We start from the raw sequence: 15,530 nt of genomic DNA, 5'->3' as shown, positions 1-15,530 counted from the left end.
TAACAAAGTTGTACGCGATAATTGAAAAAAATTTGATAAAGCTTACAATTCTCAATCTACTGCGACAAAAGGAAAACCGAATATAATTTGTGACGCCAAAATTGCATCTAATATTTTACAAATCCTAAATAATCACGTCAAATCATCGGTCGGTCGCATACAAATCGCAAAGAGCACAAGTAAATAAAAACTACTATTAAATTACACGATTGTATCTAATCTATCTGTCGCTCGATGTGTCTATCAACATCAACCGTTCAACGGACAGTTGCTGTTACTAACAGCCACGTAATCGAACATCGATTCGCGACTAATCGTGTACGAAATCGTCACAGGCACGTTAATCGTGTCTATCACGGGCGCGTACTGATCGGAGAACTCGTGAACACTAAGAGGAGCGCGGGCCCATGTCGTCTCCGCGGAGCCGCGGTTCTATTTCGGTGTCTATTATTCGAGACAGGCTTCGATTCACTGGCCAAATCGATCGCGAACTAATTAACATTTATAATTAACCCAGTAATCGTTTTGTCATTCCACAGTCCGAGTCCGCGCGAATTGTTCGATGAATTCCTCGATGATTCCTCGTAACTTTATGAAAGGTGTAAAGAAAGAAAGTGCTTAAACGAATTTAAATTATAATACAGACGGAAAACCTTTACTAAATAATAACAAAGATTTTAAAATGTTGAAAATATTCGAAAATATTTGGCACCAATTCACATATAGTTATTTTTAATAGAAGGCAAGTTCTTAATATAAAATTGCAGCTCGTTTAATTGGGTATATCTAGGTATCCAGATAAAATAATATATTAAATTATAAATTAGATTATAAAAGAGTTGAAATTATAAAACTGTTTTTAAAACCTCTTTAGAGTGAAACGATATTCGTAACGCCACCAATAAGGAAAATTATTATTGCAAGTATATTTTAATAGAGAAGAATAAAAGTATAAAACCTCACAATTCTCAAAGTCTACTGTACAATCACATATTTAATTTTTTTTCTCATTTCTACACACAAAATTTTCCTTAAAAATTGAAAACATATACGAACCTTGAATTGAGATTTGCATTAGTCATTTTACTTTCGTTGATCCCTTCGGACGACGGCATATCGATCTTCTCGTGATGAGTCAGTCTTGGTGGTGGATTCGGTTTGCTCGGTTTCGGCGGTAATGCCGGTTTCGTCTTATCCTCTCGCGACTCGTTAAAATTCTTCCTATCATCGCTCTTCATCGTTAGCCTATCAAATTCGAATGGCCTGTCCGGTGTTTTCGTAGGGATTTCGAACTTGGCAGCTACATGATCGACCATTGCGTGTTTTGTCGTGGAATTTGGTTCGTATTTGGCCGATACCATCTCGAATTTGCTTTGGCCGCTGCTCTCGTACTTGTTAGACTCAGGCTTGTACTCCGGCTTATATTGACTGGCACTCGAAGGGTCATGCTTGAACGTTGGATCATATTTATTTGACAATCTTCCTTCATGCTGTTGTTGCTGCTGCTCGTGTTTGACGTACTGTTGCGAATTTTGAGACTCGTACTTAGCGTTGTGCAGATGCTGATCATGTTTCCCTTGACTTCCAGTTGAGTCGTGCTTGCTGTTTTGTTGTTGGATCTCGTATTTACCCGCAAGATTCTGATCGTACCTCATTTGTTGCTGTTGTTGTTCATGTTTATTGCTCGGCGGCATTGCATGTTCGAATTTGTCTTGACTCTTACTCGATTCGAATTTGGCTTTCTGATTATTCAATATTTGATCCTGGCTCTGCGCGAGATCATTAGAACTCAACACCTGAGACGACTGATTATACTTTTGGGAGGAGTTTCCAAAGGTCGTCGTGGTAGTGGCGGTCCCATGAAGGCCGATAAGATTCGACGAACTTTGCATCTGATAGACGGCCGCCGGAGAAGACGTGTGAATGCCGGTCGTCTGATTTGGATATTGCTGCTGCTGCTGTTGTTGTTGGACGACGGGATAACCATGTCTATAATTCGTTTCTTGATTCCCGACACTGGATTGTAGCTGCGTGTTTGCTGTCGCTAACTGCTGATTGTTGTAGTTTTGCGCCGCATTATTATGTCCGCGACCTAGTAGACTCAACGTCTGCGGCATAACCGGATGGATTTTGGTCGAGGAGGTTTGATAAATCTGCGACTTGACTGAAAAACTTGGCGCCACGCTCGACACTGGTTTCTGATGACCGCCTACGGTCTGTTGCAGATTTCGATGTTGATTCTGCGCAGTTTGCGCGATCGACGGAACAGTAACACCGATGAGATTTGACGTTGTCGATGTACTGCCAATACCAGTTACATTGTGTTGCTTCTGTTGGAGGTTGCCATTTTGCTGTTGCTGCGTTTGTGATTGTTGTTGATGCTGATGACCTTGGTGAAGACGAAGACCTTGCGACAGATTGTCCGGACTAAAGCTATGCGCAGTATTACAGATGAGATTGTTGCTGTTATTGTTATTATTGTTGTTGTTATTATTATTGTAGTTAGACTGAATCGTCGTGGGTTGGTTGCCGAGATTTTGATTGTGCTGCTGTTGCTGCTGATTGCTTCCTAGTAATTGAGATTGCCCTAAATATTATACGACAATTAGATCTGCATAAAAGCATGTTTATCCGATAAAAAAATAATTTCAAATTTACAGTACTGCCATTAATTTGTGGCAAATTATTTTTTCGATTAAAGAAGGAGCCTAGTATTTCAAGTAATTTTAACGTTATGCAAGTAACTGTGCGAATATTTATCGTTTTCAATTTTAAATCGCGAGTAAGGTACTCACCTTGAATGTGCGATTGCGACTGACTGTGAACGATTTGGTGTCCGTATTGCTGAAAGGTCGGCCGCTGTCCTAACTGGGAGGCGCTTGCCGAGTGTTGTATTTTATTTTTGTTCACGTCGTCCTCTATAGCCTTGAAGTTCATCGTGAACTTGGTGTTGTATGGCAGTGTCTGGTACTTGGGATCGTTTTTGTTCAAATTGAAATCGTTGTCGTTCGGTATGTGCGAATACGGCTCGATCGCGGCGATGTTGCCGGCCGGTCTCAACTTGCCGCTGTTGTTGAAACCATCGAGCTTCGTGTCCGGAAATCCTGTGTTGTTAACGCCACCGACACCGCCGCCGTTAGGACCCACCTGATGCGTCAATCGTTGATTCAATGCTCTCTTGCGTTGGAGACGACTCTGGAGTTGAGCTATTCGCGCGTCTATCGACGCCATCTCGGCCTGCCGTTGCGCCAAGGCTTGCCGTTGTTGGGACACCACTTGGTTTTGCTGTTCGTTCATCTTGTTGCGATACTGCGCACAAATTCGCAATTCCTCTTTATTGTGTTACTTTTGCTTATCTTTTACAATACATTCAAAATACACCTCACATAAACGAAAAGATATCTTGTCGTGTCTTGAAGTGTCTTTTTTTTTAAATTATGAAAAGATAGCCTTTTGCGATCTAAAAGATGTCATCAAAAGATATTTCTAAAGATGTCTTGCAGATATCTCTTAAAATCTAAGAAACATCTTATATGACGATTATCTTAAAAATATATTTTAAAACGTCTTTTAGACATCTAGAAATATTATATCTTGAAGCTATCTTTAATAAGATATCTTTTACAATTGTTAGATATTCATAAGACCTCGATTTTCTGAACGTATAAAAATATGATTGATTTATTTTTAATCATTAACGTATTCATAGAACATATGTCATTATCATGAGTTACTATTATAATTAAAATTACGAAAAAACAATGTTCTTTCTCACATTTTTAAAAAATAATTAAGAGATGTAATCTCTTAATGCTTTCTCCTTCTTTTAAAAAACTCATATTTTTCATTAAAAAAAAGATCATAAAAAAATAATAAAGTATTTACATGTATAAAACTAAGGTAAACATTAATAAATTAAACATTTGTCTAAACATTTTGTTTAAATATTTGGTAAATATAAAACGCGAAGATAAAATAACATCTTTGTAAAATTTAAAATCGATATTTCCTTAACCTTTCGCGAGACACGTGGATAAAAGTCAAAAGTTCAATCACATGGAATCCACGAGACCCAAAAATAAAAATCCTCTAGGTTTAGTGCAATATTATTTTTTATCTTATTTATTATTCATAGAGGCACAGCGCTGACGATGCGTTTTTTGAAAAAAATTTACATTTCTATAATTATACCCAAGATCCAGGAAACCCCGCAAAATATTAGTAAAATTTTCCAAATATTAACATATACTGTACTTATCAAAATTTTGTCAAGATAAAAATTCTTCTCAAATTAATAAATAATTAAATAATTAAACAGTAAATATTCCATTGTTTAATCTATTATTGCTTTGAAGCTTAAATGGTGGAAAAATCATTTCAAAAAACAAACTGTGAAAATTATTTATTAGTGCATCTGACGAAAATAAAAAAAATCGGATTTAAATCTCATTCAGTTCAGAATAGCATTGTACAGTCGCTTTTTAGGTCGTTCTATAAATATATAATAATTGGTCTGTATTTATAGTCAATTAGCGCAGGTTGAAAATGGGACGAGCATGGTGATGTTCCCATGGGAGCGCTTTCGCGAAACAAGGCTGACTCTGCCGGGAGCGTAATCGACGTAATCGATGGCGCGAACTTACCATAAGCTCCCTCCTGAGTTTCTCCAGTTCGGCGCTGGCCGGGGTGACCAAATGGCCATTGCCGGTGGCACCCGTGAGACTGCCCCCGATGCTACCGGCACTTCCACCGCCGGCGGGAGCATTCTGACGACCTCGAAGTTCCTCCAGCTGCCGCGTAAGCTCCTCGACCTTCGCCACGGCCAACGAGAGTTCCTTCTCCTTCTCATTGAACAGGGCCCTGATGCAGTCCAGATCGGAGGCTGCGGATGGAAGAACGGAAGAGAGGAATAATGAGAAGAAAATAAGAATAATGAGACTAATAAGGATAATAAGGATGATAATTAAATTAAATGAAGAATACATATTTTGTGAGAACTATAATGATGAAAGATCCTTATCGATGTGTCTAAAAATAATCGTGGATTATTTATTGCGTTTGGATTGCAATTTTTTCATAATTTCTTCAGCAATTTTTAGAGTAATATCACACATCAGTCATATTAACTATTTATTGCTTAATGCATTTTCATGTGCAAATACTCGAGATCGTGTTTCTTACTCGTATATTTACTTCGCCTGGCCAATCTTCATTAAATATATTTATTGCACGATGACACGTGAAATTTTAAAATATCGGTGATGATATTACATTGAAATACGTCGTTATATGAGATACGTCGAATATTGATGCAGGAAAATGAGCGAGATATACCCTTTCACGTGGCCTTTGACATTCGATATAATAAATTGGGGCCTTCGGGGTACACACCCTGCGCCCAACACCAACGGATGCTATGAAAACACGCGCTCGGGGATGACGTCGTATTAACGGGCGCATTAATCATCGCCGGGTGACTTATCCGAGAGCGATACACTTTCGTGGATTCCATCGGCTGGTATCTCATCTTAAGGAGCCGAGGAGCGCAACGGCGTCTCGTACTTCGTATCAGATTAGAAAGTTATTATACGTGCGCGATGGACCACTAAACCAACCACATATTGCTACACGGAACTCGGTATTGGCCGTACAGAGCGATCTGCTGTGACCTGGAATTCCATTATCGAATTCTGGATTGGTACCCGGTCGACTCCCTGAGTACTATCTATCTGCTCAGGAACGGCATCCTTTATGGTCTTTCATTACTTCCTGATAATCACATAGCCATTGTCGAAATTGCGATTCAAATTTATCGGTTAATGGCTGTCTTCAATACATCCGGCTCTCCAGACCACTAAAGTAGTCGATGATAGGAGTATTAATTCACACGTACAGCGTATATCGCAAATAATTTTTTTAAGAATATCATATTATGAGAATATAACTAAAAAATTATTCATGGCTTAAAAAATTATTTTTTAAAATTATTCACGATTAAAGTAGTAGAGAGAGATATTTTGACCGTTGCTGTATCAGTGCAAATTGAACAAGAATGCCGTTTACGGTCGCAGCTAGGTCTTCGTGCTTGTACTCGTATTGTTTGTGTGATTTTATATACTTTCCTCAAATTCAATGAACTGCGTGCCGAATTAATTTTCAGTCATAACACAATTCTAAATTGAACAAGATTAAGTTGTATCACGTATTATTAAATATTAAGCCTTTTCCTCCTTGAAAAACTGTAAACTTATTCACGATTATTACATTTCTCGAACCATCGATAGAATGATAGAACGATTGATATTTCGATAAAGTAAACAACTAATAAGAACAAGAAATATTTGGAGGAGAAAAATTCATCTTTTCCTCACTTTTAATCTCATTTATTTCTTCAGAGTTGTGCTATACAAAAGCAGTAACACGAATTCTTTTCCTAACACAGTGTCCCTACTAACTTCTTCGCAAAACGGAAAATCAATGAGATTTCGAAGTTAACTGTTACTAATTCTGCTGAGATTTCAAGTTGCGAAGAGCAGACTGCCTTTTGCATACCGAATAGATGATTTGGCTCGACTTCCTTTTGTGTTGTTTGTCGACCACAGTCCGTTAAGCCATCGGCATGCCGATCGGCATTTTTGCCAATTGGCATAGATCGATCGACACGTGTTCACTTATACGGCAATGAGTGTGTTGATCGAGTGGACGATTAAAGCAATAGAGAAAGAGAGAAAGAGAGAGAAACGTGTTCTATAAGAAAAGAGCTCTTAGCGTGAAGTTTAATAAATCTCATAGGCTGTAAGAGAAATTTCTCAATTAATTCGTAAATTTAACTTTTGAGCAATATTATCATACAAATACAACAAAAGTTTATATAATATTATTTGTGATAAAAAGAGAAAACGAACACACAGAGAAATGTCATTTTCCTTTAAATAACGGTTAGCTTTGCGAAAAATATTTTTTTAACAATAATCTTAAAATACACTCATTATTTACTGAAACAAGTAATATTTACTTATTATAAAATAAACTTCGGTGTGCAGACAGAGAAATATATATTCGAATTAAATAAATATTATTTATTTACAATTTTCCTAAGTTCGCAAATCCGCAAATCTATCTTACGTAATCTTATGTAAGTTCATCATAAGCATCAAATTTATTCAAGATATATTCTAAATCCTATTAATTTATTACTTCAATTAAAAATAGTAAGGTAAAACAAAAATACAATTTACTTATTATTCAAACTTTTCTTCGAAATAATATTCTTTGAAAAAATATATTTTTTTTCTTCTTATACAATAATAAATTTTTCTAAAAATTTTGTGATAAATTGTGAGAAGACAACTATCAAGAAAATATAATTTGTTAAAAATAATCGTTACTTACGAGAAGAAAAAAAGTAAAGTAAACGTTTTTCTCAGTAATAGAATTTTTAGTATTAGATATTTTTCTGTATGTAATATCGATTGCATAGAAATGCAATTGCGCAAAAAGTTCAAGTGTAGGTGACTGGTGAGCGATTTTGTCAATATTTTACGCGGACGTACAAAAGAATCGAAAATTGATTTCTTCCGCATAATTTAACTTTTATCGTAGTTGAATTTAATTTGGAATCAATTTCGACAACATCAATTAACTTCAACAGTAGTTCAATTGTCCTCTTTATCTCCTTTTGCAGGCAGAATCCAAAAAGGAACTAGCGAAACAATTCAACTACGGTTAAGCTTAATGGATATTGGCGATATTGACGCTAAATTAAACGACGAAACGTATTTTAAAAGTCTCATCAATTAGAGCTGATTGAGGTTTATTGTCTTCACTACTTCTATTTTTAGAAGATGGACAATCGATCGATTACGTCTTTGATTTTCTCGAACGTATATATTTGGGTATTATATTTTTATAACATGAAAAGCAATTATTTAAACATAAATGTATCTATGCGGAAAGTGATTTAATGGTTTGATTGAATTTTTTATTATTAGAAGCAGAACAAACTAAAAAAGTAAAGAGAACCAGACGTTTAATTATTACAGTTTTAGTTCAACGCAAAAACTCCCTCAACTTTTCCAAAGTCCTAAAGAGGAAGCGGTTAAACCAATGTTAGCTTTAACATGCATCGGATTGAGAGAGAACCGCGGAGAAACGCGATAGAGCTCTCGTATGAAAGCCAATCGTTGCTAGTCTTGCCAAGGAAATCAAATGCCTCTCATTATGCATGCCGCCCGCCCATTCGCGCCACTTGGGACACGTACACATAAAGCCCGCGGGGTGAATATATTCGTAAAAGTATCGAAGAACGCAAATTTCGAACGCTCTCAACTTGTTGAGAGACGTTCCTTGAACTCGTTTTCTCGCGAACGTCACGTTCCCGTCGTCAGTCTATTCAAAGGCAATTTCGCAGTCACCGAATGCTCCTCGAGATTCTTTCTTACTCCGGAAACGAGCCTCGCCCACCTTCAACACGTCTCCCAAACTCTTTTCTTGCCACGGAATGACCTCGCAATCTTAATTTTAATAACAGATCCTATGACTAATCGACTTCTCAGAAGTCAAAATTCTCGAGGAAGGTCAGCTGGTAGAAGAGTTCTCATATCTTGTTTTTTTACGACCGTACGTGTGTATGTGTGCGATACATTTACGTTTCCTATTCTCATTAAAGTTTCATTAGATGTATAAATATAATTAAGCGTAATGCTGCATAATGTCTACTCTATCTTCATTCTTTATCTTGTCAGTGATATAAAGACACTTTTTTATCTTGTCGCGAATAAACATCTTGCTTTATTGGTATGACAAAAATAAAAATGTCGAAAAAATGTTCCTACACTGAAAAAAAAAAAAAAACGGAAAGAACAATTTTGTTGAAAATACAGATATGAAAATAATTATGTCGGAGCAATAAACATTAAAACAATAAATATTGCACTGAAAAAAGAATTTGGAAATTACCAAATAATTTTTTCAGTGCAATATAATTATTTTAATAATCCAATATGTGTCCCTCAAAAAAATATATATAGACAATTCCATTGTTTCAAAAAATATAGTTAATTAATATCTATTGAAGATATAGATTGCGATTGATAATGAAGCAATTATTATAACGAATAAAGATCGAATATGGTAAAAGGAGCGAAGCGAATAACTTGCCTGACGTTGAACGTTTCAACAACTTGATTCAATGAAATAATAGTGCATACGGGAACACTGTGAAAAATCAATTTTCAAATATATTCTCGATGCATTTTACAATCCATTTTTACAATTCGCTCACGATACGTGATTACACGAACCTTTTTCTTTGTAGCTATGCTTTACACAATCGCCTGTCAAAGTATCGACCTTCCCGGCTGAAGAGCGGTCTACATAGCGCGTTTTTCATCGATCGATGTCCCCGCGCGTGCAATCGAACGTGTCCGCGTTTTGCACGCGCGAACATATGTAGGATAAAGAGCGACGCACAACGCGCGACGCTAAACAATAGATTCATCCGCCACGTCGCGTCGCCACGTTGCGTCGCTCAAATGCACGGCAAATGACATGTCGCGCTGTCGTTGCTTCGGAATTTCGCTTCGGCATTCATTCCACGATAATATTTAATTTCTTCGCGTCAACCTGCCGGCGCACGGGCGAATCATATGAAAATGTTATACCGCGCCTCAAGAGGGAAGGGAGAGTGTCTCTTGAGAAGCGCGAGCCACCATCGGATCACCTCGATATAAGAGAGCGCATAAACTTGAGATTCTAATGCATATCGTTAAAGCTTCCATTCAATTTTCCAGTTTTACGGACGAGCTATTTTATGGCTTCGATCTTCATTAAAAAAAAAAATTAATAAAAGAAATCTGATTCATTTAATGCAATCGCAATTCGTGTTATGAGAGACAGGTCAAATGAGCAATAATATAGTAACGTAAATTATTATAATTAATCAATCAGAATTAATATAAGATTAACTTGAGATGGACGTTTCGGGATTATTTCTTCGACATCGTAAAATTCATCTTCAAAAAGCAATGTAAATGATACAAAATATCTTTTTAAGATTAACAGAAGTCAAATACACAGAAAACTCGTCTATTAACAATGGAAGACAACTGTAATTGTAAGTTTAACCACAGTCAAGTCGCTTACACAAACGCATTAAGATTTCAAAATAATTTTTCAATGTCTTCGTCTAGTTATTTGCAGTATATTGTGGGAAGTATAATGACATCTTGAAACTTCTATCGGTAGTCGTTAACTTATTAAAAGATGATGAAGGCAGACATGCGATTGTTCTCACGTTAATTGTTACACTTACAGCCTTATTCGTAATGTCCTTGGTAGATGCAGTGTCATTAACTAGCAAATAATCACATAAGCTTCAGTCATTATATAAAGCTCCTATTAATTAACAGCTAAGGATCTTGGAAGACTTGTTTCTTAGATGAGACATATGGGACGTCCATCTGATGTTAATCTTATAGTATTTAATGCTTATTCTGAGTAATTATAATTTACATCATTATATTATTGCTCATTTTTTATCTGACTTATAATTAAAAAATTAATAACTGTTCCAAGAAATTAATAGATGAGAATAGGAATCCTCTATCCATTTTTTCGCGTCTTAAAGGGACCATAAAAGCAAATTACGGACATTTTTTCATTAAAAAGTATCTTTAAACTTGCTTTATAGAATTCCAATTTCTTTTACACGTAATAAAAGTACGCACAAAAATGAAGAGGGCAAAGAGCAATGTCGTGCTCATAACAAAAAAATTTCTTTTCAATTATTAAATATTTATAATGTTTACAAAATTTATTAGCACAAAATCGTCCTTTGTCCCTTCATTTCTGTGCGTAGTTTAATTGTATATAAAAAAAAAGAACTTGGAATTCCAAAACCAATTCAAAGATGTTTTATAATGAAAAAATTTCGGTAATTTGCTTTAGAATTCCCTTAAAGTCCTAAACAATTTCAGAATGACGGCAGAATTTATACGCAACACGAGGGGTGCGAAATTCATTGAATTGATCAAACATCGTGCACACACAACGCAACATCAAACGATGAGAAAATGCGCTATAAAAATGCATATGGTCGGGCTCGCGCCATACGAAACTGTCCCGGAGCAACCGGGATTCCAATAGCTGTCAGGCGTTTTACCCTACGATTTAAAACGTCCAATATATGAAATTTTCTTTATTCAAATGCCAACGTTAAATTCAAATGCTCTTTATTATTTCCATAACCAAACGACTCGACTCGTTATAAATTTTCTGTCTTAATTCCACTTCCGTTGGGAATTCTTTTGTGAAAAAAATTGCAACTATGAAGTGTCCGGTCTCGTCATTCACTTTACGCAACTCTTTTGAAGCAAAACGCGTACACATTTGCGCGGAAATGTAACTGCACTTATTCGCTTTTCATTTACTACTCTTTATATTACACTTTTATACTTTATTCAGAAAAATGTAATTCAAGTGAGTACTCCATCGAATTAGGAAAAGCGTTCAACGTCAGAATTCTCGTGTTAGAATTTACACGAAACAAACAGCAATGTCACAATAGCATTTTTCCCTACTTAATCGGCAGTGATGCAACGCTCTTTAATTGATTTACTGAATAAAACAAAGAGATTTCGATGCTACTTGCGAGATTACTTGTGTACCGAGAATTACTCGACATGTAAAGAGAAAAAAAAAATTTTTTTTTTAGTCCTAGTCGACGCGCGTCCGGGATTGGATCATGAAAATTATGGCAAGCCTACATACGCGCGTAGCGTGTCCCGCTGGGTGTGGTCACACGTGTTGCGTGTCAATATCGTGCAACGTACGTGCACATACAAAAGATAAAGGGGAGCGTCGCGCTCATTACGATCGGCGCGCGAATTCCGCAGCAACGAGAAAAAAAAAGAGAGAGCCATACGATCGGATCTTGACGTTTGCACGAACGGAACTCGCTCGGATATCGGGGTAGGGGGGAGGGGAGGGGGAAGAGTCAAATAAATCGCAAGCGTAATTAAATGCAACAGATTACCAGCTGGTTATTCAATTGTTGCGATCGCAGCCGTTATTATTGCGATAAATATAAATGATCGCCGCGTCGGCATGTAATTTACTCGGTGAAATTGATATTTGTTCAAGCGAGGGCGATCGCCGAGAAAATCTGCCGCGTTCGAGCAGCGTCCCTCTTTTATCCCCTACCCCCCCTCCCCGTCGTGAAACAATCGAGCGATTTTGGTTTTCCTATATATTGATTTTTATTTTTATGTATATAAGTATTGTAAACGGTGTATATATAACTCGCTTTCTCGGCCCATTCAATTTCGCGATGACAAATAGAACGCAATGGATGGCCGCATCGATTTTACGCCACTGGTCTATAGGCGAATCACGTTAAAGAATTAAGGAGTACCTTCCGTTCCGTCCGTGCAATTTCCTCGCTTTCGACGTTTCGAATATTTCGGCGCTTGTCCGAGAATGATTTACCGGCCGGTGCGACCGCGAATGAGTTCCACGCGATTGCATTCTATAAAAGCGTAGCGCGGAAACGAAAACGCCGCCGCGGTCGGTCCCGCTCGAATCTTTCCAATTTATTTTCCGAGGATGATTCCGGGCCATGAATAGCGAGCACGCGGACCGCTTTCGAACCATCGGTTTGTATTTGGATTTCATTTATAAACTGGCAAAGTACCACCTCCCCTCTCTGGTTCGAAATATGCTCGAATGTCGCCGACCGTGCCGCGCCGAAGATTAATCGCGTTTCCCAATGTGAAGACAGGATAAATCTCCCTTATCACGTTTACCGAAACGAGATGGATTCCCGTCGACGAGGGATATCGCCGATCTACGAAAATGGATTGGTAGAGAACTCGAACGACGGAAGTTGGCAGCTTTTATCTTCGCACGTCCGTTAACTGCAATTTAACATTCCGCTAAGCTATTACGAGTTTTGAGGAAAAATGACCGTTTAGCGTGAAATGTCACTCTCGCGACAAATTAAGAAATGGTCAATTAAGATAATTTAACTGATGTTCTACATTTCTCTCTGCGCAAGAGCTTAAAATTTTATAATTAAACTGAAAATTAGTAATTGTGAATTTTAATTAAAGTACATTTTTTATTTTGACATTAGACAATTTTTTTTACACTGAGGAAATAATTGTTAACTTGATTAAATTATTCAACTCGATTAAATTTCGTCAATTTAAGTATTTATGTAAAATAATGTCCCATGTTATATAGTGATACTTTTCCAATTTATAAACTCTCTTTTTCAATAAAATCAATTAATATAATTCAATGATTATTCCAAAAAATGTATTATTATTCAAAATTGTATATACTATCCATTATGATAAATTTTGAATAAAATTAAACACTTTTGTAAACGCTAAAATATTATAATCATGTTGCCAACGATGGCAATTCAAGTTGCTTACTGATATCTTATGAGGAGATTATATCAAGGATCCCTTTGTCGACAAATTCTAGCTGATTATTAAAGTAAAAAACAAATACCCAACGTTAAGTAGATATTAAAAAAACATTGTCAGTAAACTGAAAACATCACAAAATACATATTTTTTTCAATTAATTCATGTGTCATTAATCGGCACAAAAATATTTGTCTTCATCACTAACAATTGAAATAAACATGATATAAAACAATAAAAACGTTCTTATTGTTAAAGAAAACACGTTTATAGATATCAATTATCGTTGTTGAATTAAGGGATCAATATTGTTACTTATTCTTCCAGAATTTCAAAGATTTATACAAATACGAAAACCTAATATATAAATTGTCATGTTTAAGACAGTAATAGAGACACTCGTGATTTAGTACCAATTGGTGATAGCCGATAGTCAATTATAATAGAAAAAAAAAGAGATCATTGTCATTTCTATTCCTATGACGTGCCAGTAATAGAAACATTTGTGTGCCTATCACCACCTATCAATGATACAAATCAGCATGTGTCACAAATTGAGACAATTTGAAATTCATGTATCACTAAATGATACAGAAATAATATTTACAAAACTGTAATAAATAAATTTAGAATTTTTAAAAGTACCAAAATTTAATTTTATTAGAACCTTAAATATCCAAGTTATCCAATAAGATTAATTTTATTTTAAAATAATTTTGTCACAAATTGGAATATTTATTATATCTTATTTAAGTTAAATTTCTTCAGTTCAAACATTTATGTATTTAACTTAAATATCTAAATAATTGGATTAAACAAATTTAAGCAAGTTGAAAAATGTAGCCAAGCCTAACAATTTTTTTCTCAGTATATATTAATACTCTGTGTATAAATAAGAGACATATTGCAATTAAAAACGTTCTAATGTAGCAAATTTCCGTTCTTTTCAGACATCTCTTTTAGGATTTCTTGCATATCAAAATTAATATTTTGTTGTACAAATGTTACGAATTTCGCATAAATTTCGCAAGAACGCTTAGACAATGAAAAATCCCCAAATACGGTTAACCCCGTGCATCGCATAGTAAATTAGTTCGTTGCATACGAGTCTGCCGGGAAATCCGGCAGAGGTATACACGTCAGCAAGGAGCTTTCAGCCGGAAGATTTCTTGCCAAATCATTTGAGGTTGCAGAAGTTGCAACAAGTTTGATTATTGAAACTTTCAAGATCCTGCAGGAGATAATATAAAACGGTTGAGCGTCATGATTAGAAATTGAAGGGGGCAAAGGATATTGCTTCGCGACACGAGATGCGATAAATCTTGCGCAGTTACAACGAGAAGTTTTGCGGATTTTTCCCAAAGCATCACTGATTCAGGGAAATAACACGAATTAAAACCCACGAATTAAAAATGCGGACTCTCATAATTTTTAGATTTATCAAGTTTTTTAATAAAACAAAAAAACCTCTCGCACATACATATGGTACAGATTTTAACTGTATTAATCTTTTTAATTAAAAATTTAATTAGAAATTGCCGATTGTGTTGATTTTTGCTGCGCGTTTTTTAAATGAAAAAAGATGCGTGAAAAATACAAAATAATATTACAGATTCTAAGTCAATATCAAACAAAGAGCAAAAATATAAAAAGCAACATTATTATTTTTCATACACATGAATAAATATTGCAAGGAAAATACACGCGCAACTTCTGTCATGATAAAATTTAAAAAAAAAAAAGAGATATTTTCTGAAGCTTTCATTCACAGAAATTAAGTCAATTGTGTAGCTAATTTAAATGTCAAACGTCGGAATATTTGAAGGCAATTACTTTACAGAGAATGCTTTTGACGGAGCATTTTCTCCATTGTCCACCACAAGCACACCCACGGCGCAATCGTTTTATTAAACGACGAAACAGAAATCTTTGATCATTACAATTTTTTTTTCTTTTTCAGTCGCAGGTGCTGTCGACGCATAACCGACATTTCTCCGCCGCGTCGATTCGTTAGAGAATATCCGTAACGAAGCGTGCGCAGCGCGTTTCGCCCTTTCTCGTTCGAAGTTATTATCGCGGCGGCGTGTCGCATTGCAA

At 35.9% G+C, this 15,530-nt stretch overlaps 1 protein-coding gene across 5 annotated transcripts in view; it reads right to left on the bottom strand.

Moving 5' to 3' along the window:
• Positions 1-15,530, bottom strand: part of LOC105201768 (dual specificity protein kinase splA) — an 81,128-nt gene that overhangs the window by 3,830 nt on the left and 61,768 nt on the right. For 4 of the 5 annotated variants that reach the window (XM_011169959.3, XM_039456120.1, XM_011169957.3 and 1 more), the window contains 3 exons: positions 4,644-4,882; positions 2,796-3,309; positions 1,057-2,587 (listed from right to left, as the gene is read on the bottom strand). In XM_011169959.3, coding sequence (XP_011168261.2) covers positions 1,057-2,587; positions 2,796-3,309; positions 4,644-4,882 — 2,284 coding nt within the window. The remainder of the gene's footprint in view (positions 1-1,056; positions 2,588-2,795; positions 3,310-4,643; positions 4,883-15,530) is intronic. The other variant, XM_011169958.3, reaches the window with a different exon arrangement.

This window comes from Solenopsis invicta, chromosome 12, assembly GCF_016802725.1.
Source record: "Solenopsis invicta isolate M01_SB chromosome 12, UNIL_Sinv_3.0, whole genome shotgun sequence".
In the NCBI taxonomy this organism is placed as follows: domain Eukaryota; kingdom Metazoa; phylum Arthropoda; class Insecta; order Hymenoptera; family Formicidae; genus Solenopsis; species Solenopsis invicta.
The sequence above is the reverse complement of the archived record's forward strand: the minus strand, read 5'-3'. Positions and strand labels throughout refer to the sequence as shown.